This window comes from Topomyia yanbarensis, chromosome 3 (genome assembly GCF_030247195.1).
Source record: "Topomyia yanbarensis strain Yona2022 chromosome 3, ASM3024719v1, whole genome shotgun sequence".
NCBI lineage: Eukaryota > Metazoa > Arthropoda > Insecta > Diptera > Culicidae > Topomyia > Topomyia yanbarensis.
In genome coordinates this window covers 311605102-311633089 of record NC_080672.1, presented here as the reverse complement: position 1 = coordinate 311633089, position 27988 = coordinate 311605102, and the positions used below count along the sequence as shown (strand labels likewise).

The 27988-nt window shown below is 38.0% G+C and overlaps 1 protein-coding gene across 2 annotated transcripts; it reads right to left on the bottom strand.

The window, feature by feature from the left end:
• Window positions 1–605: 605 nt before the first annotated feature.
• Window positions 606–27988, bottom strand: LOC131688943 (ankyrin-3). Of its 2 annotated transcripts, none has more exons than XM_058973587.1 (9): window positions 27635–27988; window positions 26026–26590; window positions 5816–5979; window positions 5621–5736; window positions 5194–5556; window positions 4978–5131; window positions 4745–4923; window positions 4574–4677; window positions 606–1863 (listed from the first exon to the last, which is right to left on the bottom strand). In XM_058973587.1, the coding sequence occupies exons 2-9, from the start codon at window positions 26200–26202 to the stop codon at window positions 958–960; spliced, it is 2163 nt and encodes a 720-aa protein (XP_058829570.1). In that variant the 5' UTR covers window positions 26203–26590; window positions 27635–27988; the 3' UTR covers window positions 606–957. The 2 variants fall into 2 exon arrangements, with proteins under 2 accessions (XP_058829570.1, XP_058829571.1); XM_058973588.1 differs by lacking the exon at window positions 27635–27988 and adding an exon at window positions 26998–27125.

Genomic DNA, 27988 nt, shown 5'->3' with positions numbered 1-27988 from the left:
AAATATAAAAGTGGTGCCCTCTCTCTAGAAACTCGTCTTCATCCAAACGAGAAATAAATTCCAGCACTACACTAGAACACCCTTTGTTGCTTTCCAGAAGGTTGATTGAGGCTCAGCATATATAGACAACGGATAGAAATTCGGTTTTAAACAAGGCGCATGCAGAAGCCGGGATTTAAACGAACTTGAAACGACAGTTTCAATATTAAGGGTAGGATCATGGTACTTATCTGATGCATGCTCTAGACTGCCATCCGGTTAAATGAATTCCTTTGGGTATGACAATTCTTCGCCGCTTTTCTGTTTTGGTATTATTCTTTCGCGCACTAACACTCAACAATGAGAAAATTTCGCCTAATTTCGAACTTAATTACGGCAATTCACTTCAATTCTAAGAACTTTTCATTTCATAGGATAACGAAAACACGCAGTCATAAAACAAAATTACTTAATCGTAAAACAAAATTAAGCGATTGGCTAATCTTACGCTTTTATACTTTGGCCGACTTCTATTTTCGCTCCCTAAAATTGGACCAGTTTCAGTCGCGTTATTCGAATTTTTAGTTCCACCGTTCAATGGCCGTCATCGTAACTAGAACCTGCTATTACTCTCATATATCCAACTTGTATTTCTTCGAAATATTTTAAAACACAGCAGCGTGGTCATGTAAACATGTGTTGAGTTGACTGTAAGATAAAGCGAATATATTCCTTATTTTTCGTAATTGTGGCGAAAAATGATGTGAAAAGAAAGAAGTAGACAGGACAAAATATTTGCTGCATCTGTGGTATTTTCCTACATTCTCTGTGTACTCAGTTAACACTCTTGTTTTCGATATAATGCTTCTGTATCCTGTTCCAGCATTATCGATTATAGCCTATTTACACAATACCTAACATTGAAAACGCGGACATTTATATTCATAGAGAGAGAATGGGCTGTATATAGGCAACTGTCTACCCTTCGAAGTTCAGTACGTACTCTTTCAACGGAAGCGGAAGATTTAGACGATTTATGCTCGGTGCCAGCTTCTTGTTTAGACTATTATATATACACACCCTGCACAGTTGCTTCAAGCTGCGAGGTTTCTTGTAGAGCGTTATAATCAGATGCCTCAAACTATCGATAGATTTGTTCGGTACCTGCGCTATAAACAGATTGTGCAGCGATTTGAGGCAGTTGAATAGCGTATCATGCTTCATCGAATAGTAAAACAAGTGTATAATACGTTGGTAGGTCTGTTCACGATCGAGTAAGATGAACTCTTTTCGCGTGATTAGCATAATGTAATAGAACAGCAGATAGTTACGTGCGTTATTTCGGAATGAACTTCGTAGATTGTCGCTACCACTACCGTTGTTGGTTGCTCCCGCTCCGTTCGCCGTTGATGAACCCGTTGTTGCCGCTCCACTGGGGCCTGCGACTTCACCAGTTCCAACCGCCCGCATACCTCCGAAGTTAATGAAATCGTTTACGTAATTTATGGACGAACTACTACTGCCACTCATCATCAGTTTGTTGCTTAGCGTAATGTTCGGATCAGTACCGTACTGAATCAAAACTAGCAGCAGCTCATAAACGCACAGTATGTCAGGACAGGTACGAACATTAACAATCATATCGATCACCGACTGCAGAATGTGCTGGGAAGTGATGTTACAGTCTAACCCGTACTGAAGCAGCAGGATCAGAATGTTTTTGATAAAATCAAAATTGGCGCGTTTCTGCGTATCACAGTTAAGGGTGAAATTTTCCGACACGGTGAAAATTAGTACGTGCAGCGGTGTCAGATTCGACCGGTACGAGCAGTTCGGGTTGGCACCATTCTGCAGCAATATCCGAATGCAGTTCAGATAGCAAACCTAGAATCAATACAACGATGTATTAGTACAAGTCAAAGTAATAGAGGAACAATATAAAAGAGGTAACACGACTACAGAATTTTTGAACAAATCAAATACTGCTATAATAGGAGTATGCAGTCATAATCGATGACGTTAAATCATTAAAATTAAAGAGGTTATTCTTTAAGTTAACCCTTTATAAGGCAGCGACAACTACATTGCAATCTTTTCGTTTCGTTCATAATGTAGGAACATGAAATGATCAGTGTTCTAATCTTATGCATTCTATTTGTTAGGAGTCTAACAATTCTTCAACAATTATTCAACTGCCGCTAGAAGCATAATTGTCCCATGTGTATAGGGATTCCCATAGCACATGGGACAGTTATGCTTCTAGCGGCAGTCAAGGGGTTCTATAACATTCACCTGAATGTCATTCGCACGAAAATCATTCACCCACAAGTCATTTACCCGAATGGCGTTCGCCCGAAAGACATTTACCGGAATGGACCATGTACCTGAATGCCATAAACCCGAATATACCCCTTGCCCGAATGTCATTAACCCGAATACCGCATTCACTCAAAAATTATATAAAATCAAATCCAACGGAAGGTAAGTCGGTTGTTTGCGCCGGGTACTCGTTTCGTCTGACCTTTAATCGCAGTGTAGAGAATCAAGCCTATCAAAACGTTGTATACTTCCACTGGAGAAATTTCTGGTTTTGATTCGATTGTTTCGGATATAGTAGACGCGTAGTACATCGTGGGAGTGGGAGTCTCTTCTAGAACTGAGGTGCGATGTATATGGAAGCAATATCAATAAGTTATTGCCTTTGATTCGGACTTGACATGCGACAAGTTCAGCACCTGGTACCGAGCAAAAGCTTATCCCATTGAACTAATAGCACGTTTTGATCCCCAAAACGCTCATACATAGTGTTTTCTCGATCCTGGCGAATAATTTTAAAATTGAGGAAGATCTACATTGGAAGTTTACAAGGTTTTAAATAATGCAATGCAAATGCATTGTATAAACCCTAAAAAAAATAAGAGGACTGACGCACTTACGTCGGTCTTGTAACAGCGCCCATCAAGGGACACTCTCAGGCCTTTACGAAGAAGCTTTAGGAGAGGAAAGGATTCTCCTATTTCGAAAATTTATAGGCACATTAGAAAAATGATGAGATTGTCAGAATCTCGTTCTTAGTCGTGGCCGGTGGCGTAGCCCTCTGTAGCATTTCTTCTCGAAGCATTGCTCAAAAGAATGCTTCAGTTTTTCCGCATAATTTTTATATGGGATATGTTGCGGAATCTTTAAACAGGAGCAAATCTTTTCATAACTTTTTCTGCATTTTTCACACCGTACCTTGTTTCTACAATGGGTAACTTTATGTCCCCATTGTTTGTAACGACCTCAGTTCATGCCTCGCGGCACAAAAAGGCGAACAGGTAGACAAACTCCGTTAAAAAAAAACAATGTTTGGAAGAACAGATCTAGCGAAAGGCTGAATGTAATAGCTTGCATACTAGAATTTTTACTGACTAAAGCGAATAGTTCTAGATGGAGCCAAACCAATATTTCGCAATTAAGGCCCCTCTCAGAGATTACACTATCAATATCTACTTCCCGTGTGGGTACGTAGACAAAATACTTCTTCGTACACACCCGAGTGGTCTTTAGTTAGATCAAGCGATATATCGATGATGCTCAATGGCTTATCTTTGGTCCGGAAGTAGACCATCAAGGGACCGGTTGTATTAAATGGCTATGGATTCTATGCATATTTTGCCATCGGTATTCAAAGCCCATTAAGGATGTTGGTCTTCGGAGATATATTCCCAATAGTCCATACTATCATGCGGACTTCAATACCCATCAAAGAAGGTTCTATCGCAGGGAATGGAAAATTAATGCAACGAAATTTAAAAGAAATGAGTAATTAGGACTTAGCTGTACAAATGCTCCATGTAGTATCTGTAATCAACGAACACAGCCGTCGATCATACAGCACGTTAACAAAGGATGTTTTCAAATGGCCATCAGCTATTATGGGGGAATTTTCATTTTCAAGTACACACGCCATGTCTGAACTTTCGTCAGTACGGGTAGCAATCATTCCGAATCTTTATACCCACTCGGGAAAAAAGAGTTCTGCCGGCCCTGAACATTGTCTGTATAATTGTCTTTAAGAGTGCAACATAGGTCCTCTAATCAAATCTAATACTGGTACTAATCAAAATTTGAATTGAATTTACTTTCTGAACCTATTCTTTTTTGCCTGCTGGATCTGAAGTAGAAATATGCTAGAGTAGTGAAAGTTGCGCAAAAAATCAATATCTCCAACATGTAACAGATATCCACCATCACTCCCAAAGACAAATCCTTCGAACTAGCATCATCTGCTTGAACCGAATGCTCATTTAAATTAACTAGGCATTCAATTAGAACAAACCGAACGGATCTAAGGAGGTAGGCATATTCAAGATCTGACGTGATCGGTCGGACAAAACAATGAAATGCATCAATCAACATTCGCGTGGGTATCAGTCCTGCACCCCTTTTGCAAACTAGCCAATACACTCAAGGTCAAAAGAGTCGACAACTAGCAGGGCCCACATGTCTCCCTCCCAAGCGAATTCAACAATTCACTTGTAAGTAGAAACACCCCGAAAATAGTTTAACATCTACCAAACCCTACCAGCAGTAAAAATCTTTGCAAGCCTACCTTCATCGAATGAGTGAAATGGTGTAGGGGGTCCTTGTTTATCAGCGGCACTAAGCACACCATTATTGGAACTGAGCCATCTCGTCCCACTATATTTGGATCACCTGTGTAGTGAGATGGTAGAAGTTAATTGTTTCGTTTTTCATATCATACGACGACTGTTAGGTATACCTCCTTCCTTTATCAGCATGTTCAACAGCTCATAACACACTTCCCAGTCTCTAATGTGGCGGAAGACGCAGGCCAACGCACTGTTCCCTGTTTGATTGATTGAGCTTTTAGCACCGTTCTGCAACAGGAAGCGCACCAAATGCAACACATCCCATTTGTTCCACTTATCGTAACCGTACCTGCAATTGGAAATAGGTTGCATGTGCTTCCCTAGAAATCAATACTTCGCTTACCTTGCCTCCTCTAGTGCATAGCGTACAATAATTGCATGCAACGGTGTATTGCCAAGCGAATCTGGACTGTTGATAAGTTCTTTACAGCCACGTTCCAGCAGTATCCGGATTATATTAAGGGTATCTTCGGCGGATTTACGAGCGGCTAGGATAACTGAAGCGAAAATACGAATGATGATACACATATAACACTCAAGGTAAGTACTTAATACTCACCAACATGCAGCAGCGTCATCTGCTGTGTGCATGTTCGCACAGTTGTAATGGCACCATGCTGGATTAGTAGCTCCAGGAAGCGTCCGTCGTGTAGCACAGCCTGATGTATGGGGTAGTATTCATCTTTTATGAGATTAATTTCATCTGACCTCGTTTGGACCAGATGCTGGACACACTTCCAGGCACCCCGTTCACACGCAATATGCAGCAGCGGTTTTCGTATCCGGAACGGCATCCACGGCTCCTCCATTTTCTGGGCCAGGATGTTAAGTACGTTGATCTGATCACCGTCGATGGCGTAACAGACCGCATTTTGCAATTTGGTGTTTGGCCTCTCGCACACACCGACGTCATCCCCTTGATCTTTGGATAGAAAATAAAACGATCAACATTATTCGATTGTTATGTAGAAAAAACACGAACTAACTTTTGTACTTTCCACTCTCTTCACAGTTGTGAGAGTGTGCACCAGGGAAACACATTCTCGCTTCAGTATCGATCCTAGCTCCATGTTTTAGTAGCAGTTCTACACATTCCTCGTAACTGGTGAGAAAAGAAACAAATGCATAGCAACATATAAATATTTAAACAGTGATAACACGATTTGAATAGCTATACGTACCCCTTAAGGCAAGCGATATGAAGTGGTAGCGAACAGGAGCTTCTGTTTACATCTGGGCGGTGCCGCTGTAAAAGCCATCTGGCTAATTCTATGTGGTTTAATCCTACACTTTTTTGTAGAAGGTTGTAGCCTGTTTCATCGTGTATTGCTAGGATGTTTTCATACTAAAATTATAGGATAATTGTTGTTATATGGTAGACGTACCAACACAGTCTTGTAACTAAGGATTAATATCGAACTTTTGCGGTAACTTATTTGTATATTTTAAGAAGCTTGACCACAAGATCACATGTAGTTGAGTAGCGTCAACAGTGAGAAATTCTTTGCTTTGCGATTTTTCAAATTGTTTGTGATTCTTTTTTATAATTTGTTTATTTGAAACGGCGCATTGCGTTAGCTTATGTGAGCCGTTGATGTTTTATATAATTACAAGGTGTAAAATTAAGAAACGAATATTGGTGGATGTTCGTCAGACCTCGCGCACGCGACATGACACTGCACATTGAGACATTTCTTCACCAACTGCATCTTGGGGCTCTCTCGTTGTCGTACGCGCCTATATTATCATATTATTGTTAAGAGAGATTATCATATATACGGTTAAAATCATACTGCATCTTTGCGCGTAGATCAAAAACAGTTTTTATGTTGTAGGCTTATTTTATTTCAAGGCTTTATTTTAAGTATGTCATTTTTACATTTCTTACAAAAGAAATGTATAGGATTCGCTCAAACTTTGAAAACTTTTTCCGAGGCCCGGAGGGCCGAGTTTCATATACCAATCGACTCAGCTCGACAAATTGAGACAATGTCTGTATGTGTGTGTGTGTGTATGTGTGTATGTATGTATGTACAAAATGTCATGTAATTATCTCAGCAATGGCTGAACCGATCTTAATGAAACTAGTTTCAAATGAAAGGCCTAACGTTGCCATTTGACACTATTATTTTTGTTTTTCGATATGTTGTTTACTTTCTGAGATATAGGTCATTTTGTCAAAACGTTGCAGGTTTTTAGTAAATAACTTTCAAACAAAGCAACGTTGTCCAACAAATTAGCACATAATTAGAAACCTTGTAAAAATACCTTTCTATCAAGCTATATATTGTCAAAATCCGCTCACGAGCGACGGAGATATTAAACATTTTGTATTTGTATTCCTCGCTCACCAATTTTCACTAATTAAAAAGGAGACCGTTTCATATAGAGTATTGCTTTACTGGTGTTTTCGGGGCAAAACTAAACCGATTTTGAACATCAGGGTATGAAAACACATCTACGTGATTCAAGGAATTCGATTTTGAAAACATTTTGTGAATTACCTATATAATAATTGAACTATTTCTCAAAAATCAATATGTAAGTTAACTACAAAAACAAAATAATGTGTTCATAGTGTTTTTTTTTTTTCTAGAGTTCATGTATTTATCCCTTGGATTAGGCGTTGCGTTCAATCGTGAAGTGAATATTGGATGGTATATAACTATACAGATCATCAAGTAATTCACCTAGTAGTGAGATAAGACTTCTCATACAATTATACTCGTGGCATCACCGAAAGAAACTGTATTTTTGAATCCCAAAACTCTAGCAAAAATTTAGCTCTTTGCAAAATTTAGATTATATTGGTTATGGCGCAAAAATTACTACTTACATTATTTATAATAAGGATGTAAGGAATCAATATATCGCATAATATACCTATAAAAATGAGTTCTGGCATGGCCTCACATGCCCTCCCCATATCTATCTCACTCTCTCTTTCACTCTCTCTCTTTCTTCATGTTGGTAACAACTGTCACGACTCACATCTATCTTGCTATTTCTCTATCCATTTCTAAGTTGTGTGATAAGATTCTCTGCTAATCTTTATTAATATTCAAGCTAATTTCATGTGTGCGATGTAATTGCGAAGGTTTGAGAAAACAAAACTATTTTTTGTCTGTTACCCTATTATTTTCTTTGCATTTTAGTGTACAAGAGACTCGCGGAAACAAGTTTAATAATACATCCTACATGTCAAATAAAATATTTGTAGTCCGAGAAAATTTGCAAAATATTTGCCTTATGGGAAAACTATGACTATTTTCAAGGTGAAATTGGTATTTTGAAACGTTGCACTATGGGTAGACAGGTGACCATCGAAAACTACATCAACTCAAATTTATTTCTGTTTCCTTCAAAGCTTGTATAAACACTATAATAAAGGAAATTCATGGCTATCTCAGAAAAATATGTGGCTTAACTGGGAGGTGGGACATTCCACGTGCGATATTTCAACTCTTCGTATCTCTATTGAATTTTGAATAAAACATATGCTCAAATATGTCATGTGAAAACTGAGAACACCTTTTTGTGATGATATTATTGAAAATGCACATACTTTATATTGGTGTGAGCTTTCATGAAAAATAACGGATCAAAGCCCAAAAATATCCACGAATTAGATCCGGGAAAAGAAGTCTCCTAAAGTCCCCACTCTCAATGGGGGATGCAAGTACAAGGTGTCTTCTAACTTATCCTCGTCCATATCTGCTCTATACTGAGTACACTTCAATTGAAGTTTCAATGGAAGTCACAATTAGTAGTGAGGCATTGGATAATTCAGCACACGTTTCGTTCGAGTTTTCCATATTGTACAAGTAAATTAGCGAGGATTGCAATCAGAGTTTATGCATTGGACAGATAGTTGATCTGACTACATTATTGCCATCCTGACAGTTTGAACCATTTCTTTTTCACAGTATTGGATTGTACAGGGCTTATTTATCCATATTTCCTGAACGAGAATTCCTAACGAAACAATATGCAAGCTATGAAATGAAAACTTTGAAATATCTACTTGTCTCTTTTACAAATCGCATTCTCCATCTTTTGCTCTCTGTTCAAAGGGCTTTCGTGAGATTTTGTCTACTTTCCGAATCTGTAATAAGTTTTGATGTAGGTGTTAATTTGATAAAGTTATGACATATTTGTCGAATGATGATTCGTCAAATCGTTGTAAACGTCACGAAAGAATGTGTCATGTGACATTGTCTCACTTTACTATATTCAACTGCGCGTTAAATTAATGGACCAGCAAATTCTATTCTGCACAATATTTTTCGGGAATATATGACCAAAAAGTAAACTTTGATTTCCAAAGCAAATTGAACGTTCCAGGTTCCTGATAACTAATTAAGGTCTATCAATAATATTGAAACACTAAATAATCTTAAAACGACGCCGTCAAGTAGGAAGCGTAAAAACGAAAAGACTAAAACAAAAAAAGGATAGAAGCCCTAGAAATCCCATTGTATATTAATTAGCCTTTCCTCGGAAGATACAATTTTCAAAATCATTTCATAACTTTCTGATGTAATGGTTCTCAAATTCGTACAATCTGGATTATCTATTTTCTTATTTTATTCAAAAATGTTTTTTAACTTTAACTTTAAATGATCATTGCATTTTAATTAATTGTTTCATTCAGCATCTTTTTATTAATTTTGTTAATCAGCGTTCACTTAATATACTTTATTCATTTTATCATTTGGATTCACTCTGATCAGTTTATTCATTTCGTGCATTTTAGTCATATCATTCATTTCACTTATTTTATTCCCTGTTTTCATTCATTTCATTCATTTCATACATTTTGTTTAAAATGAAGAACATTTTATTAACCTGACTATTTTTCAGTTTTATTCATTTCATCCAAATAATGCTTCTGACACAATTTATTTTTTCTATTAATTTATAACCTTACAACATCGATTAATTTATCATTTCAATCAATGCATTTTCTTCTTTTTTATTCATTTTGTCAATTCACTTCATTTTATTTATTTGGTTCGTTTGTTTCATTTATTCATTTAATTTATTCTTTATTCATTTTAGTTTCTTAGTTCATTCCATTCATTTTATTCATTTGAACCCTTAAATTAAATTGATTCATTTAATTCTTTTGATTCATATGCTTCACTTGATTCATTTGATTAATTTGATTAATTTGATTCATTTTATTCATTTAATTCATTTTGTTCATATCTTTAATTTTATTCATTTCAGGTTCAGTCATTCCATTTATTTATTTCATTCAATTTGTTAGTTTGAGTCAATTCATTCTATTAATCTTATACTTATTTCTAAATATAGTCTAAATTTTCATTAATTAAGCTAATATAATTTGATTCGTGTATTTGATAATTTTGATTTACTACTTCGCATGAGTTCTGCAAACTAATGAATGATCCAACAGTGATATGTGTAAGAAATGTCTCATCTCACTGCTAGGTGGATTAAATCGGTTTTTTTTATTCATTTGGGAGATATTAACGCGTAAAGTCGGCATGCTTTTACAGCTAGCTTCCCGGATTGCAAGAAAATGGCTTGATCGATTTTTGTGATATTAATATGAAATTGAAATATGAAACAATTGATATGAAACATGATAATCCCCCTTAATGCTGTTTTGACACTCGTGATAAGGGGCCGCACACAAATGACGTAGCTTTTTTTCGGCGATTTTCGACCCCTCCCTCCCCCTCGTAGCATTTGGTCGCAAAATTCTAACCTCCCCCTCGTAAATATCGTAGCATTTACCTACCCCCTCCCCCTCGTCCCATGGTAAGCGCCGGGGGATGAAAAAAAAAAATTGCATATATTTTTCAATTATTTTAAATACATGTCCTTTCAAAATGTTTGACGACTATTATCAACATTTTTATTATAACAGCAAATTGCGTGCAAAATAAGCCCATTTCATGACAAATATAGTGTTGATAGTTTTGTTTTAAATTTTATATGTCAAAGGGAGCATGAAGACAAGTTCTCTCAGTTCACAATCGTGCAGCTGCCAATGATTCTAAGAACCATACGTTTATCTAAATTACTAAATTTTGTTTGGTTGAATCCGAAGTGAAAAATTAATTCAGCTTCCAAACTAAGTCTACTAGTTAGCAACATTAGCTAACTAATGTAGCAAGTTAAATCCGCATACAAAATCTTTTCGTATTTTTGCGAACTTGTAATTCCGCGAATCGTAAAATTTACCTCATGAAAAATCGCATCAAAAGTAACTTGTTTGAATTTAAATTCATTTCTCTAGGGACTGGAGGATCATTAAATTGTTTTTTCTAAACAATGGGTTTTAAACTTAATACTACGTGGCACAACTTCTGACCCTTCCCTCCCCCTTGTCACACTTCGTCACAAATTTGGTATACCCTCCCTACCCCCCAAAATGCTACGTCATTTATGCATGGCCCCTAAGATGTTCTTCCTTGCATGATGCAGCTACGGGACACGAGTGTGAACCCTCCCTTTTGTATTATTTGTATTGAGAATACACTGATGGTGCTGGCTATAGATTTTGAGCTTTATATAGTTACAGGTCGGACTCGATTATCCGGGGAAATGATTCGATTACCTGGGCGTTTCGAAAAAAAATCAAATTTCAACTAGAAGGTCTGATTATAGTGCTAATTTGATCATTGCAGTCAATAGAACCTTTTTGGGAATAGGGGGGTCTAGGGCTAACCTCCTCTCAAATTTTGGCTTGCCTTAAAAATAGCTTATATATGGGTTATTACGTATAAAGTGAGCAAAAAAACCAAAACTGGAATCGACCTTCGCGGATTGGAAGAAATTTTTCATCTAGAGCTAATATAATAATAACTTAAATTATTGTATCGTTTGAACCACCCCCGTTTCATTGGAACACTCTTAATTCAAACAAACTGTTTAAAAAATTGTTTTTCTTCTGATTATATCTCTGGTACTGTTTGCATAATAATCAATCAACGAGGTGATTATTAAGGGATTTGTCCAAGGAATCTAGGAAAAATACTAGTTTTTAATGGCAGTGTTGTCAAATATGCGACTTACTAGTTTTAAACTAAAATTAAATTTTTATCGTTTTACACATATCGGTTACTGCAGGCCTTATTGACACATAAATGTCATTATACCTAGTTTGCTCGGTCGGGTTCTGACACTAGCTTGGTATAATGATGACATGCTTCTCAGGATTCTGTTTGAAAACTTTCCAAGATTCAGATTAAAGTTTTTTTAGCATTCCAAAAGGAATCTATTTCAGAATTTTGATTGAATCCTTATCCGTGTTTCTACGTTTTTTCTCTGATTTTTGTTGGATTCTAGAGAAAAGCTTCTAAGAGATCTGGTGTAATCCTTTTCATAGAATTCTGCTGAAAATTATGATTTATCATGTCATGCCTCTGTATTCAATGAAATCCGGTGTAAAATTCTGATTAATATCCTGCTCTGAGTTCCAGTGTACTTTGACACAATATTGCTCTTCTCATATTATCCCCTTCAACAATTGTTTCCTGTTCAGAATTCCAATGGCATCTTTAACCCCTTCATTCCCATGTTGTTGATAAACAGCCACGTTTCTAAACGACTATTTTTGGTTTACACAACATATGCTTACAACGACAAGTAAGGCTAGCGACTGAGACTAATATCTTTCATTTGAGCACTAACAGTTATAAATATTATCAGTAGAACAGAAGTTATTACAATTAAATCTGATTTGGTTCCGCTCAAGCAGTGCTGCCAGGGATAGTATCTATTGATGCTGAAAATGAAACTTTACAATATTTTCGTAGCCTGGCAATATTATTGAAAACTGATAAAACTTTCTAATTTTGACTGTCTTGAACTGCCTTTTTCATGCAATTGGACTAGACTGAAAGGTAAATATTGAGCAGCTTCTAGCACTGTGAAAGAAGCACCTAGCTTTATTAAATCAAGTTTTTCGTGTTTCATGACGTCCACAGTTCTAAGGAAAAATAGTTTTGGAACCCTACACGCGGTAGAAAAAAGTTGGTCTAGAAAGTGTTAACAAGATTCTAGTAAGAGACCCGGCAGTCAGTTGAGGCGATTTTAATTCTTGGGTAACTCTTGTAAAGTTAAATGTTAGGCTATGTAGAGAAGGCGGCAGAGGGACTCTCGCTGAACTCATCCGGCCGGGAACTCATCTTCTAAGTAACCTTTGGTAGTCCTTCGTGACTACCAAAGGTTACAAACATTAGTGGGAGAGTTTACGAAGACTACATTCTTAGACTACATGCGTACAATCCGGTACGGTCAACTAAATAATGCTACAAGGTCAAGGACAAGAATCGCATTGTGAAGACACAACGCGCACTCTTCTAACTAGAATTAGGATTAACAGGAACGTTAGCTGTGATATGTGACACCATCACTTAAATTAAACTGGAGTCAAGAAACAGACGACCCTAAGCTTACTTGCTTGCTTCATTTTATTCTAGTATGCGAGTAATCGAACCATTTTCCCCGAAAAATCGAAGCCCCGGGTAATCGAATTTGACTTGTATTGCAAGGGACATACCTTATTAAAAAGTTTGTCTTAGAATTGTTGCACAAATAGCTATAAACAACTGATACCAAATAATACATGAAATCCAACTGAAAATAGGGCCAAAATAGGTCCACTTACATTAACTATTATAGGAAAATTTACCCTAACCATTTTATTTCGAATTTCTTCGGGAATGAAGTTTAAATTCTTAAAATAACACAAAAAAGTTTGATTCGATTATCCGAGGTGAGATTTTTTTGAAATCCCCGGATAATCGAGTCCGACCTGTATATAGTCTCTGGAAAAATATGATTTGCGGTGTTACCTGCCATTCTAAAACTACTTAACCGATTTCTTCCAAACTTTGCATACACATTCTATGTAAAAGGGCCTAACCCCTACGTTGTTTTTGAGATTAATTTTCAACTAAGGAGGTGTTTTACTCATTTTAAATAAAAATTACTTTGGGAGTACCAAATACTGCCTTAAATGAAAAATTGTCTCAACAACTCAACGTAGGGGTTAGGTATTTTTAACATTGAATGTGTATACAAAGTTTGAAAGAAATCGGTTAGTAATTTTTTAATGGCAGGTAACACCGCAATTCATGTTTTGCCTTTCTCAATAAAAAGGTATTGCAATTGCTCTGAAAACCGATTTTTTAACGGAGGCCCGGACCATTCGATTCAGTTCGTCGAGATCGGCAAATGTGCGTGTGTATGTATGTGTGTATGTATGAATGTGTGTATGTGTATGTGCGTCTGTGTGTGTATGTGACCAAAAATGTCACTCATTTTTCTCAGAGATGACTGAACCGATTTTGACAAACTTAGTCTCAAATGAAAGGTGCAACGTTCCCATAGGCTGCTATTGAATTTCTGATGGATCCGACTTCCTGTTCCGGAATTACAGGGTGGTGAGCACGATCATGCAGAAAATGTCGATTTTAATAAATTCTGCAATGAATGTATAAAGGTGAAATTTTTTCCAAAATATGACCACAACTGCTTCGATTTGTAGTATTAGGTCACTAACATCCATTCAAAGTCTCTTTGGTCACATTGGCCACCATCATCGGTTCTGGTAGCCCCGGCGGAAGTATCCAAATTCAGATTAACATCGGTTTCTCGGAGATGGATAGACTAAACTTGGTCTCAAATGAAAGGTGTTGCGCCCCCGTAAATGGCTATTAAATTTCATCCACATCCGACTTCCGGTTCCGGAGTTACAGGTTGTGGCGTGCGATCACATAGCAAATTGCGATTCAAACCGATACTCCGATAAAAGCAAAAAAGGTAAAAATTTCGCTAAAATGTCACTCAAACAACTTAAATTTGCTGTTCTAGGTCACCGACGGCCAACCAAATTTTTGTTGACTACATTGACCACCATAGACGGCTCTGGAAGTGCCCGGGAAAAGTGGCCATCTTTCAAAATTGACGAACTCACATCAGTTTCGGAAATGGTTGGGCTGATTTTCACAAACTTAGTCCCAAATGATAGCTATAATATCCCCACAGATGTCTACAAAATTTCGCACGGATCGCTTATATAGTTCCGGAAATATAGACTGAACCGTCCGGTCACATATGACATTCCCATATAAGCCGGAACTCAATTTTTTTTTCAAGGGGGGGACCCCATGAAATTTCAGAAATCGAATTCGTATTTTTGATGCCAAACATCTTTACAATGCATGAAACGTCGAGATTTTATGTTATCTCGAAAAACTTGTTTCCTTTTCGTTGCAATAACGATGCGAGAAGAGCTAAATGCAATCATATTGTTGCCAACATGTTGAATGTAGGTCGCAACAAGATTACTTAATCATACATTTTTGTCGTTCACCTAAACTGTCAATCGCAACTGAAAAGTAATATATTTTCATACAAACATGTTAAGATTATGTGTGGAAATGAAAATGACAACCAAGTCCAAATGTACTTTGATAGTTTAAATATGAGTAGTAGTGTTATTCTTCATATCAAAAATTATCAATAAAGCAACAAATTTTACTGCGGATCAGAGCCTATCGAGTGATATTTAAATCTACTTCTTATTATTTTACGCGCTCTTGGTGAAACCAAATTCGCAATAGTTTTTAAAAACAATTTTTATGAGGAAAGCCAAAACTTATTAGGAATACAATATTATTGAAGGAAAACACATTTTAATCATAAATTAGTGACATAAATCGCCTTAATGGAGGACTTTTATGAAAGTTTGCGAGTCGGTTGAGGTTTTATTTCCAATACATTAGAAAATGATGCTTATAAAAACATGGCTTTCAAGCCATCTAGTGCCGAATTAAGGTTGTGATTTTAATGACTACAACGACACTCACTTTTCAAACAAATTTATATCAATGAGCAAAGATTTTGACTATTTTCTAGCATACGGTTTGTCTCCATTGAACAATTTTCAGTTCACATCAAAATATATCTTTCCTTAATATGACCCTGTACTAGACTATTCTTGCTGAAAACGTTCTAGTTACAAAGTCGTATTCTTGTCATACATACGTATCAGGCACATATCATCATTATACCTTGAATCACGAACTCACACGTATTGATGAAAGGCATTCGCAACACATAATTGACCAATTCTTAACTAAAGTTCAGCAAAATAATAATTAAGTTGTATTTTTGTTTCCATTACGTTGCGAAAATTCACCGGTCACACATCATGCGCTACACTTCATATTATACAGGCATCGAACTGTACGGTGGCGCCAACTATAACATGTTCGGTGTATCGAAAAAATGTAAACATGTGACATGTATGATTTTACAGAGAAATTTTAAAAGGAAATCTTTATTTTACCGCAACTATTGGGTCATACTCCTATGAGGAGTATAGGGAAATTACAAGACACTATAAACATAAACAATTTCCACTAAAATCGGAGCAATTTTAAACCAACGGTAAATTAAATGTAAGTAATGTACTTGCGCATCTTATGAAAAATCAATGGATAGGAATAAGACCTCAATGGTTAAAGGAACTGAAAATGGAAATAACGCCACCAGTGGTACACATATGTTCCACTAGTGAACCACGAGACTACAATTTAAAACAAACACTCGCAACTTTGATATTTTTCCAGTAAAATAGGGAATGAGGAGTATATTTATCTGTAAAGGGTGCTTTCAGTGTTTTGTCTCAAATTCATACTACTTGTTCCGACCTATCTACTATCCTTCTTGTTCTTAGCTCCGAAATTATTTTCAAATATATTAAATATTTAATCTGTGTGGAAAGGATCTAATCATTTCGTTTAAAATCAACAATGACATACATGCTATTCGTTTATATTTTCCCGATACACCGAATATATTATAGTTGGCACCACCGTACAGTTCAATGCCTCTATAATGTCAAGTGGAGCGCATGAAGTGTCGTCGGTGAATTTTCGTAATGTAATGCCAACAAAAATATAACTTATTTTTCGTTTTGCTAAGCATTAGTTGGGAATTTGTTGATTCAGTATTGAGAAAGCATTTTATTAATACGTGTGAGTTTGTGCTGAAAGGCGTAATGATGGTATGTTACAAATACATACGTATAACACGAATATGGCTTTGTAAACTGAAACGTTATCAGTAAGAATTTTGGTGTTGGACAACTGTGCAATTGTCAAAATATATATCACAAAATCAAAATCGCAACTAAATTTCAAAAAACTCTGCAGCATCAACAATTAGCTCGGAACATTAATGAACATGTTCTAGCTGGCAACACAAATGATTATCTGGTGACAAAAGATGTTATTAAATAACCTTGATGTTATCTATGTTCAACAAGTGCAACAAAAATAACTTTATTGTTCTCTCGTTGCAACATAGTTCGAACTTAGACGATTAGAACTAGTTGCGATTTGCTACTTGGGTGTGTAAAAAGCTTCGTCGAAAAATTACAGCATGTTATTGAAATGATACATTATAATGTACAAAAGTTTTGATTAATTTGCTTCACGCAAAGTTCTAAAAAATTCCGCAAAGGAAACTGTTTTTTTTTCACGTCGAAACCTTGTAGAGTTTGTAGAGTTGGGACAAAAACTCAATATGTTTAATAACAAGAATAACATTTCGGAAAGTAGATGGAAGATGATTTTGATGTTTGTTATTTTATCAATTGTATGAATAGCCTGAGTATCAATAGAAGTTTGAGTGCATCGTAAACGGTGAAAGTGATTACAATCCGGATTACGTACTAAGTCGTTCTGCGGGCGAAGAACGCTACGTGTTTGTACACATACTTGTGCGAACGAAATCAAGACTGCTGAACTGTGTTTGCATCCGGTTTAGTGTTTTATGGTCGGCAGAATCGACTGAATTTGTTATCGAGCCGTACATCAAGCAAACAGACAAGTCTCCATTTTTCATATTTGCCTACACTGTCCCTGATTCATCTTTCCATTTTCCGTAATGCCGTTTTTTCATTTATATTTATTGCATTTAATTATTAATATTTAATCATGGTATGGAAAAGGTAACAAACTGAAACACCAAACAAATTTATATAATCAATCCAAGTAAATAAAATTATGATAACTTAAATACGCGTCAATTCTTTGTTCACGCATTTGTGGCGAAGTTTCGAAAGTTTGATTCTAATACTGGTATAATAATGATACACGTATTATAACTGAGCGGGGCTTGCCGACGGGAAAATGGCTTCGGAATGTCTCTGTCATTCTGAAATGGGTCATTGGACAATCGGCAGACACCTACTAAATCCCGAGATTAAGTTGTTTGCATGGGTGAAAGGACCATATGCAGAATACTTTTTTTCATAATATCACTGCCGGCCAGTGGGACACACACATTATCAATTATATGAATAGCCTCTAAGCAGGATTGGAATTGATAAAAATGTCTATATATTTCAAGTTAGTGGCTATTAATGGTGTATATTTGAGTGCTAAATTGAATGGTGTAATAATATTTCGAATACTAGGTACTAGGACTCGATGTCAAGATGTGAGCATGAATAGTGTAGAAAAGTAAATAAATGTTCGATGGCTTTTTTAAGGTCACGACCACATTCATTCGAAACTGGCAAATTTCGATGTTAGGTATCTTTGAAGAAATTTACAACGTTAAATATCTTCTGATATAATAATTTTGGCGGGGAATCCTAGAAGTAATTATAAAGAATTTACTCTTCAAGCAAACTTAGCTCAAGACTGAGTGTCTTCAGCAAAGTTTTCGAAAATGCTATTTCAAACAACTTTGTTGAAGACGTGATTACTCCATATATTGAGAGTATCGAAATATAATTGATTATATTTAAACCTTTTTCGCTCCATGTATTCCTTTCCGAATATTGATCCTTATCATGTACCTCTTTGGTGAAAATTGCTAACCACCCTGTCAGAAAAGAAAAAATGATTTTCACTTGAATGAACGCTATAGTATTTCAATTTGAACTCTGTTTCTTAACATTCTCAGGCAGCATTTTTATGCTTGACTCACTGAACCAATATGTAAAGGTTACCTACATGAATGTTAAACTAACAAGTTAAAATTTACCCCGCATAATTCACCCCCCTACATTAATTTATTTCACCCCTGGGGGTGAATTCACACCCGGTTGAAAACCACTGATATAAACGAAAACCTTTAAAACAAGTTATTCTGATGTTGCAGTATTTAATAAATCACTTCTGTGGTTTATAAACAATGACATTCACATTGCATTCAAGGTATGAGTCTCTGAAGCTGACAAACAAGTATTATACTTTCATAAATTTTGTTTTATATCGCGATATGCCTCATTCCAATAGCCTTCCTATTTTCAATAAAATTGTTTAAAATAACATTATCAACAACTTTGCTGAAGACCTCACTATTTTTGAAGAGTTGATTCTCCATAATTACTTCTAGGAATACTTTGCTATATTCTTCCCTAAGGAGGGAAAATTGGGTAAACAATAGAGTTTGGGTAATCTATAGAGTTTTGAAAACTGTGCCATGTTGATTCTCTTTGTTTGTAGACTGGATTGGCATCTGTTAAACTACTTATGTTCCTGAATTTTCAATAATTCAAACTATTCAAACTCATATTAAATTTCAGCCTTTTCTTTAAAAATCAACGATTTTTATCAAACCACTTCCTCCAAACCAAAGTTCTGGCTACGCCACTGTAAACAATAAATTTCAATCATGAGTTTACCAATGGATTTTTTAGCAGAGTAATGTGATTCTGTCGTGTGCTGTGCCATTCTCAAGATAGTTCTACCAGAAGCCCAACGCATCCCGCAAAGGCTTCATGCCGCAATCCGAAATATGTAGGGATAAGGACGGGAGGTGATCGAAAGGTGGAAGCAGCACTTCGACGAGCACCTGAACGGCGAGGAGAATGTAGGTACAGATGACCAAGGCAACGGAGGATTTGACTACCAACGACGTTGAGGGAAGTTAAGGATGCCATCCAATAGCTCAAGAACAACAAAGCAGCTGGCAAAGATGGTATCGCAGCAGAACTCATCAAGTTGGGTTCGGAAAAGTTGACCACTTGTCTGCACCGGTTAGTAGTCAGGATCTGGGAAACCGAACAGCTACCGGAGGAGTGGAAAGAAGGGGTGATCTGCCCCATTCACAAGAAAGGCGACCATTTGGAGTGTGAGAACTTCCGAGCGATCACCATTTTGAATGCCGCCTACAAAGTGCTATCTCACATCATCTTCCGTCGTCTATCACCCAAAGCAAATGGGAAGTTACCAAGCCGGCTTCATCGATGGCCGGTCGACAACGAACCAGATCTTCACCGTACGGCAAATCCTCCAGGAAACCAGGTCCCAACGCATCACCTATTCATCGACTTCAAGGCTATGGAAAATCATGGACGAAAACAGCTTTCCCGGGAAGCTGACTCGACTGATCAAAGCAACGATGGACGGTGTACAAAACAGCGTGAGGATTTCGGGTGAACTTTCCAGTCCATTCGAATCTCGACGGGGACTGACACAAGGTGATGGACTCTCGAGTCTACTATTCAACATCGCTCTGGAAGGTGTGATACGACGAGCCGCGCTCAACAGCCGGGGTACGATCTACACGAAATCCGGCCAATTTTTATGCTTCGCGGACGACATGGACATTATCGCCCGAACATTTGGAACGGTGGCAGACCTGTACACCCGCCTGAAACGCGCAGCAGCGAAGGTCGGACTGGTGGTAAATGCGTCCAAAGCAATATATATGCTGGTAGGCGGAACCGAAAACGACAGGATCCGGCTAGGAAACAGCGTTACGATCGACGGGGATACCTTCGAGGTAGTCGAGGATTTTGTCTACCTAGGATCCTTATTAATGGCTGATTATAACGTGATCCGTGAAATCCGAAGTCGCATCATCAGTGGAAGTCGGGCCTACTATGGGCTCCAGAAGAAACTGCGGTCAAGAAAGATTCACCCCCGCACCAAATGTACCATGTATAAAACGCTTATGGTTCTCTACGGGCACGAAGCTTGGACCATGCTCGAGGAGGACCTGCAAGCGCTAGGAGTTTTCGAGGGACGGGTGCTAAGGACGATCTTCGGCTGTGTGCAGGAAAACGGTGTGTTGCGGCGAAGGATGAACCACGAGCTCGCTGCACTCTACGGCGAACCCAGTATCCAAAAGGTGGCCAAAACTGGAAGGATACGGTGGGCAGAGCATGTTGAGAGAATGCCGGACAACAATCCTGCAAAGATGGTGTTCGTTAATGATCCGGTTGGTAGAAAAAGGCGAGGAGCGCAGAGAGCACGATGGGCGGACAACGTGGAACGTGATTTGGCGAGTGTTGGGCGTAGCCGACGTTGGAGAACTGCAGCCACAAATCGAGTATTGTGGAGGCAAATTGTTGATTCAGTGTTATCATGAAATTGATGTTGAACTAAATAAATGAATAAATGAATGTGATTCATGTTCATGATTTCAGGATCTTAGTTACAATTTTTGTAATGTATATGCATGTTATTGTGTTATTTTATTCATAGGATAACTATCGAACTTGACATGTGGAGCAATGTGACTCATGTTCAAGATATAGACAGTTTTATCGTGATATTCGTAATTTCTCTTCGCGTTATCATAATATTATATTTCTGGGTTACTATCGGATTTTTTACTAGGAGTATCTACTGCTTGAACCTATGACTGGTTGTTAGCAAATGAACACAATTATATTTCATGAAACGTGGAAATTACCTACAGAGTGGCATGACAGTGAAAATGATTAGCGATATCTTTAAAATATCCCACGCGGTTGTATGTCATTTCCCGGAATACGTTTCCCCGGACTACCATTTCCCAAAAAAACTATTTCTCGGAATGTACCATATCCCGGAATATCGTTTCCCGGAATGTACCATTACCCAGAAAACCATTTCCCGGGAAACCATTTCGCGGAAAACCATATCTCGGAAAATGAAAAAAAAACCTCATACCGCACCGACCAAAACTATTGTTAGAAAACCTGCTATGCAGCTGTGTTCTAGGAGATTTTACCTACTGTAGAATATGAAAAGTTGTTTGAAAATATTTAAATTTTTTTTGACATTGAGTTGTTAGTGTGGTTATCACTGAAAATTAGCAAAAAAATACGAAACTGTCATTTTAAATATTTAACCTATTCGATTCGAATTTAAATTATATTAACAGCTTATGAACGACTTTGGTTTTGAACCAAAAAGTAACTTGAGAGGATTTAAAAAAACGAGTGGGGAATAAAAAGCACCCCAATGGGTGGGGTATCAATAAATTAAATGGGTACCAAAATAGTAACAAATACTTTCCAATTTTCCAACCGCAGCTTGTGAAGGGGTGAATAAATTCATGAATGACTTTTCTGACTAACAGGCCCTATATTTTGCCTGATGTTTGTTCCAAATGTTGCGGATTCAATCAAAATGGTATGTTTACAATTATTTTACAATTTTAAATCGATTCCATCGCGTGGTAATCTTCGGTGAAAAGCATAATTTTTACCTATTCGTGAATTTTGGTTTGCACCTTTCTTCCTTATACGTAGTTGAAGTTGGTATAAAATAATGTAAAAATCTTCAATAACTTTGAACGAATGAGTATTTTTACATACAGTCTTCGACAATATTATGTAGTTTTGATACCTACACATTTGCCTTAAACATAGTTTGCACGAAAAGTCACAATGAATAAAGTTATATAAAAAAACTAGATTTAAGGGGGTTGCCATAGAAAACGCCTTATAAATCGATAACTTTTAGTCCTACAAGCTCAAGTTCTTCAACAAAATTCTTCAGTATGAGCATTTCTACAACTTTGTCGAAGACATCAACTTTCTACCTCGTCAGCATAAAAAGTTAATTTTTTTAGTTCGATCATAGTAAACCATGCCTAATTTTAATTGCTATCAGATTGTGGGGAATATTCATACGAACAATTCTTCCAAAGACACCCTGTGAATATATTCGATGGTTTGGCCTCTAGTGAATTAAGTTCACGTTTTTGGCATTTCCGACCACTGTGTGTAGGTGTAGAGGGTGATCGCGAAGGGCATAAGTGTTCGTATGTTAACGTGTTTGTCGCGTGTATGTGACTTCATGTGTATAAATTCTATTCACTGTGTGGTCATTCACATATTCGCGTGTGTAGAAGGTCACGCGGACCGTCATTCTGATATTTAGTTTTTGGTGTACGGTTCACATTCTGACAGGGAGCGAGTTACCCAATTTCACTAGAGTTCCTGGTCATGTCGCCATGGAGCGTGTTGTCCCCGGGACATCATTCGAGCTAAGTCAGTTGCTATAAGCATTCACATGTGTTGTGTGAGCTGTTTGGATTCCAGATGGAGTTAGTTACTGACGACATGCATTCGAAACACAAAAATCAAACTTAATACAGGTTACGGGAGACTAATGGCTTCAGGAAGTTCACCAGCGAAGACTGTCCTTTTGTTGATGTTTGGAACTGAATGCTTCAAATACACAGCGGATCTAAACTGTCAAAAGTATGCAGAGCATAATGGAGTACCAGAGAAAATCCTGGAACTAAATGGCTCAAAGGACGTGTAGAATGGATCAAGTAAAGCTCCGACTCAATTGCGGAAAATTCACAAGCAAAAGAAAGAGCTGCGAAAAATCATAAGCAACCTCCCCACGAAATAAAGCTTTGATGCAGTGGTTAGGCACGAAAGTGTGTTCCACACTGTGCCAATACACTACAGGCAAGGCTTTTTGAGCTTTTTAAACCTTACTAAAAACACAAACACACATTATGCACGATCTAACGCATGGTAAATTACACCGCATGGCGAAGTAGAGCGGGATAACTACGAAGTTATACAAGTCTCCAACGAAGAACTCGTAGCAATAGCGAAGGGACTAAAGGTGAAAAAGCGTCATGACCAGTTGGAATTCCTAGGCGAAGTACACTTGTCACATAAATGGAAGATATAGAAGCTAGTGCTACTACCAAAACCCGGCAAACCTTCCGAGGATCTATCGTCGTAGATTAATATGCTTCCTGGATGCGCTCAGGATAGCCTTGGAGAGAATGATTTTCACCTGGCTCACAGCATTTATGATGGCCGACCACGGACTATCGAAAACCCAGTTCGGATTCCGGAACGTCAAGTGTAGGGTAGACGATATTCGGATCGTTGTCGAAAGAGCTTCCGAAATGCTTAGATGAAGGCAGATTCCCGGATAAATGGAAGGACTAAAAGCTCGTGTTGCTACCACAACCAGGGAAACCATCAGAAGATCCAGCTTCGTATCGACCATAGTGTCTTCTGGACAATCTTCGTAAACTTTTAGAAACAATCATCCTCGACAGACTAGCGAACTACACTGAAAGTAATAACGGACTAACGCAGAGGCAGTTCAGATTCAGAAAAAGGATTTCATGGTCATCGAATTCCCTAGGTTCGTAGAAGTTCCTGGTGTGACACTTGACAATATCGTCCAAGAGATGTTCCACGACGAGCATATCTGGGATGCTGCCAACAGAGTGGTTACGAGTATACTCTCCGAGCTGCAGAGAAAATGATGAAGGGACCAACAAAGTAGCGGGTTTCAGGAAACGCTCCGCCGGTGTAGACTAGGTCCACCACTGGAGACCAGTTGAGTAGTACGCGACGTAGCACCGAGTTCGGGTCGTCGGGGCGTCAATGAACCGGACATCAGGCTTTACCGGATTCGCGGGCCAACCTCGACACACTACCGAGTAGCTCGTGAGCAGGCTAGATACACCGCCGGGGATTAGAACGAGTAGAATAGCTAGCAATAAGTCGTTGTGGTGCCAGTGAATCGGGAGCTACGCTCTACCCGGATTCGCTGGACAGACCTCAGCACCCCCTGGCTAGCCCGTTGAGTAAGCTAGGTCCACCACCGGAGACTAGATTAAGTAGGTCGGGACGCAGCGGGGAGCTAAATGGCTCACGGAAACGAACACGACATCGGGAGAAATCTACCGCCGGCGAATTCACAGTAAGGTAGGTTCACCACCGTGGACTATCCGACTCTCAGTCGGAGTATGGTAGTTTGCTGCCGGATAATATCCGAGTAGATCTCGATAAAGCTGGAAGTTAAATGACTCAAGGAAGTGGGTTCGGTATCGGGAGAAATTCTTCCATCGGGGAACTCTCAGTGGAAGTAGCGTGAGTTCACCGCACCGCGTTGAACTATCCGAGTAGATCGTGACAAGGTTGGGAGCTGAATCACTCACGGAAACAGGAGTTAAATGACTCATGGAATCAGCGACTAAACAGCTCACTGGGAGTTCCAAACAGTGCCAATACACTACAGGCCAGGTTTTTTAAGCTTTTAAAAACTTGCAATAAAAACACACATACACAGAAACATGCACAAAGAAACACACGTGTATCAAGTGTTTTTCGAAGATTGATTCGGTCCCACAATGTCAGTATACAATTATGTTAACATAAGGTAGTAACGAATGGATGTAACCTGGAAACCCCAGACTTGAACGAACAAAAGTAATAGATGGCTTAGTGAACCCAACTTGATCTAGTTCAGAGCGTAAGCACTTCGGAAAAGGAAAAAAACCTTTTACTTTAAACTAAATTAAAGCATCAAACCTTTTGGCACAGCAAAGCAAATAAACAGAACGAATAGCAAAAATACCAACACAGAATTTCTTGCCGGCGAATTTCCATGTTCAACAGCTTCGATCTACGTAACCGTGCCCCCAAAGCGTACAATCAGTATGGTAAATACTGAACACGCCCTCGCACCGCCGCTTCATCTGTTGAAGATCAGACCAAGATCAATAACAGCAATAATGAAATCGATGCCGTCAATTGAACGACAAGGAGGAACAAAAAATAGACGACGTTAGGGTGGATCGAAGCATCAATATTTGTTTTGAATAATTCAGCATGACCTGAGGTATTAAATTTAGAATTTGTTTCTAATTTAATAAGGACATACAACCCTAACCTTGAGCGAGATGATGATGCACTACGCCGCTCAATGAATGAATGATTGGGTCACGTAACATGATAAGAGTAACAACATCAAAACTTAGCTTGCCTATTGCGTCAACGGCTCAGGCTGATTAGAATATTTCTCGTGATTTTTTGCGTTCACATTGAATAGCTCAGCAGTAACGCAAATCGTTGATCGTCATAACCGGCCACCATGCGCTGTGATGTACTGATATAAACAGTTGTAAGTATGTGCGTGCTCTCAATGTGATATGCGTCTCGATGCGCTGTGGCTTAGGGACATTTTTTTCTGGGTATTCCGTGTTAATGTTTAACCGTATTGATGTACTTATAATAAACACCGCGTTTCAGCGAGAAACGATAGAACTTTTCTCAATGCATTTAGAAAGCGTGTTGTAGAAAGGTTAATGTTACTACACAGTAGAACGCTGACTAGAACCTTACCTTCGGTATCTGCAACAGAAGCGGCTCCAATCGCTGAATCGAAATCTTTGGGTTTGCCCTGAGCGCATCGAAAATTGTGTTCACCTTATCAACGGTCGCTTCCGAAACTTTGTGTCCATCACGATTGGACAGTAGGGCACTTCCGGATCGAAACACCTGACTCACCGAGCCTCCCATACCGATTCCACGAAAAATGCACACTCAACGTTAAACTTCTAAACACACACTCGCTTATTATTGTTCTCCCCGAACACTAGCAAATTACTTCGCTTCTTAAGAACCACTTGCATATATCGAATAAAGGGGCACACGCCGAAAGCTTTGATTTAGTGTTCCAGTTGATAACATCACAATACTCAACTGCTGCTTCTGATAGTAAGCAAGACACAGCTGCTGCCCTCACTAACGAAGAATGATGAATGTTTTCTTCCTTCATGCGTTTACTCCAGAACACGAGAGCCTGGCAAATGAAACCGCTGATGTGTTCTCGCTATTTTTTATGGCTCTACAACATGCTGGCTCTCCCACTTCTAGAGCATCCCGTTGGAGTCGACTGCTCAACGATCTAGAAAGAGCAAGATGCGGCACCTAATTAGTGAACAGTATTTACTATGTGAGGTGGGAATGTTACACTAGCATTCTGCAGAGATGCAATGGCTTAGCGCCAATATCTTCTCTAAGAAAATAAAATACTACTCCAATATGTCCTTGATATGCTGTAGGAATTGAACCTAATTAGGAAAATTCTACCACGATATTGTGCCTTTGGCATATCAATCATCTAATTTACCATTACTAAAGTGGCATAACCTATGGATATGGATAGCGTGATTAATTGTAGCCTGTTTTCCGTTTTCTCAGTCTAACATAAAAATATTGAACATAATTATTTTTTTGAGTCTCAGCGGCATTCTGAAAGTATTTCCTCTACTACAAAATTTCACTAAGATTAACTGCCTCATTGAAACACACCTTTTGAGTTAACTCATAACTAAAAAAAAAAAATTTACAATTGACGTTAGTTTGGTACTTTTGTTACACAGACTAGCAGTAATGAAATGAAGAGCTGGATACAAACGACTGAAATAGCTTTGATCATTGAGGAAGGGAAGCGGAAAACGAGTAAGCAGTCGCCGCACGAAAGCTTTTACGTCAGAGAATAAACGCGATTAAATACGACACTAGCGAAGGAACATCAATAACAACAGCTGGAATAAAACTATGTTTTGTTTTCTCTATTCTGCTGGTGTTACTGCTATATCGAGTATAGGTTTATGTATTGCTGATTGGTAGTTATCCAAAATAGTCGATAGCTGCAACAGTTTCACAAAATATCCCAAGATATGAATTTTTTCAAGGCAGATTTCTAACAAAAATCTGCGTACTAACAGAAACGCATGTTATGCAATTTATATTCTACTAAATGGATTATTATTTTATCGTTGATCCTTAAGTAAGATTTCTTCAATTCTTTCTATGGTTGTAGGTGTAATCATCAAATTAAAATAGCTTTACAGAGAAGCCAGCGTAGATGCGATCTGGTCATTCTAGCGTTCTTCTGTGTTGTTTTCCTCTACCCTAAAAATTGCATTATGTCTAATTCACACACCTGACACTTGATGGAACTCCTGCCAGCTGCTTCCATTTACGATTGATCGCCGTAATGACTGTATTATCAACAGTTGTTACTTATTCTGGGAACTAGCATAAATTGAAAAATCAATATTCGAACGAACGTAAAAACTGGACTACAGCTGTCTTCATTCATAGACACCGCACCATGCCCCTTTGAACAATAGTCGCAGCGGCAATTCACTGAACTATACGATATTCCGAAACAGTAACACAAAAAAAACTTGTATTTTGTAGAAAAGATACTGAATTCTCGAATAAATTAGGATTTTATGGGAAATTTATTCAACCTTTGTTGTTCAATTTGTTGCTTGTTTTTTTTTCTAATATT

Coding starts and splice junctions, on each gene's coding strand:
- LOC131688943 (XM_058973587.1), bottom strand. CDS start 26,202: ATGGGAGGCTCGGTGAGTCAGGTGTTTCGATCCGGAAGTGCCCTACTG. Junction 4,678..4,744: donor CATGCTGATAAAGGAAGGAG/GTATACCTAACA, acceptor CTCACTACACAG/GTGATCCAAATATAGTGGGA. Junction 1,864..4,573: donor ATTTCACTCATTCGATGAAG/GTAGGCTTGCAA, acceptor TATTGATTCTAG/GTTTGCTATCTGAACTGCAT.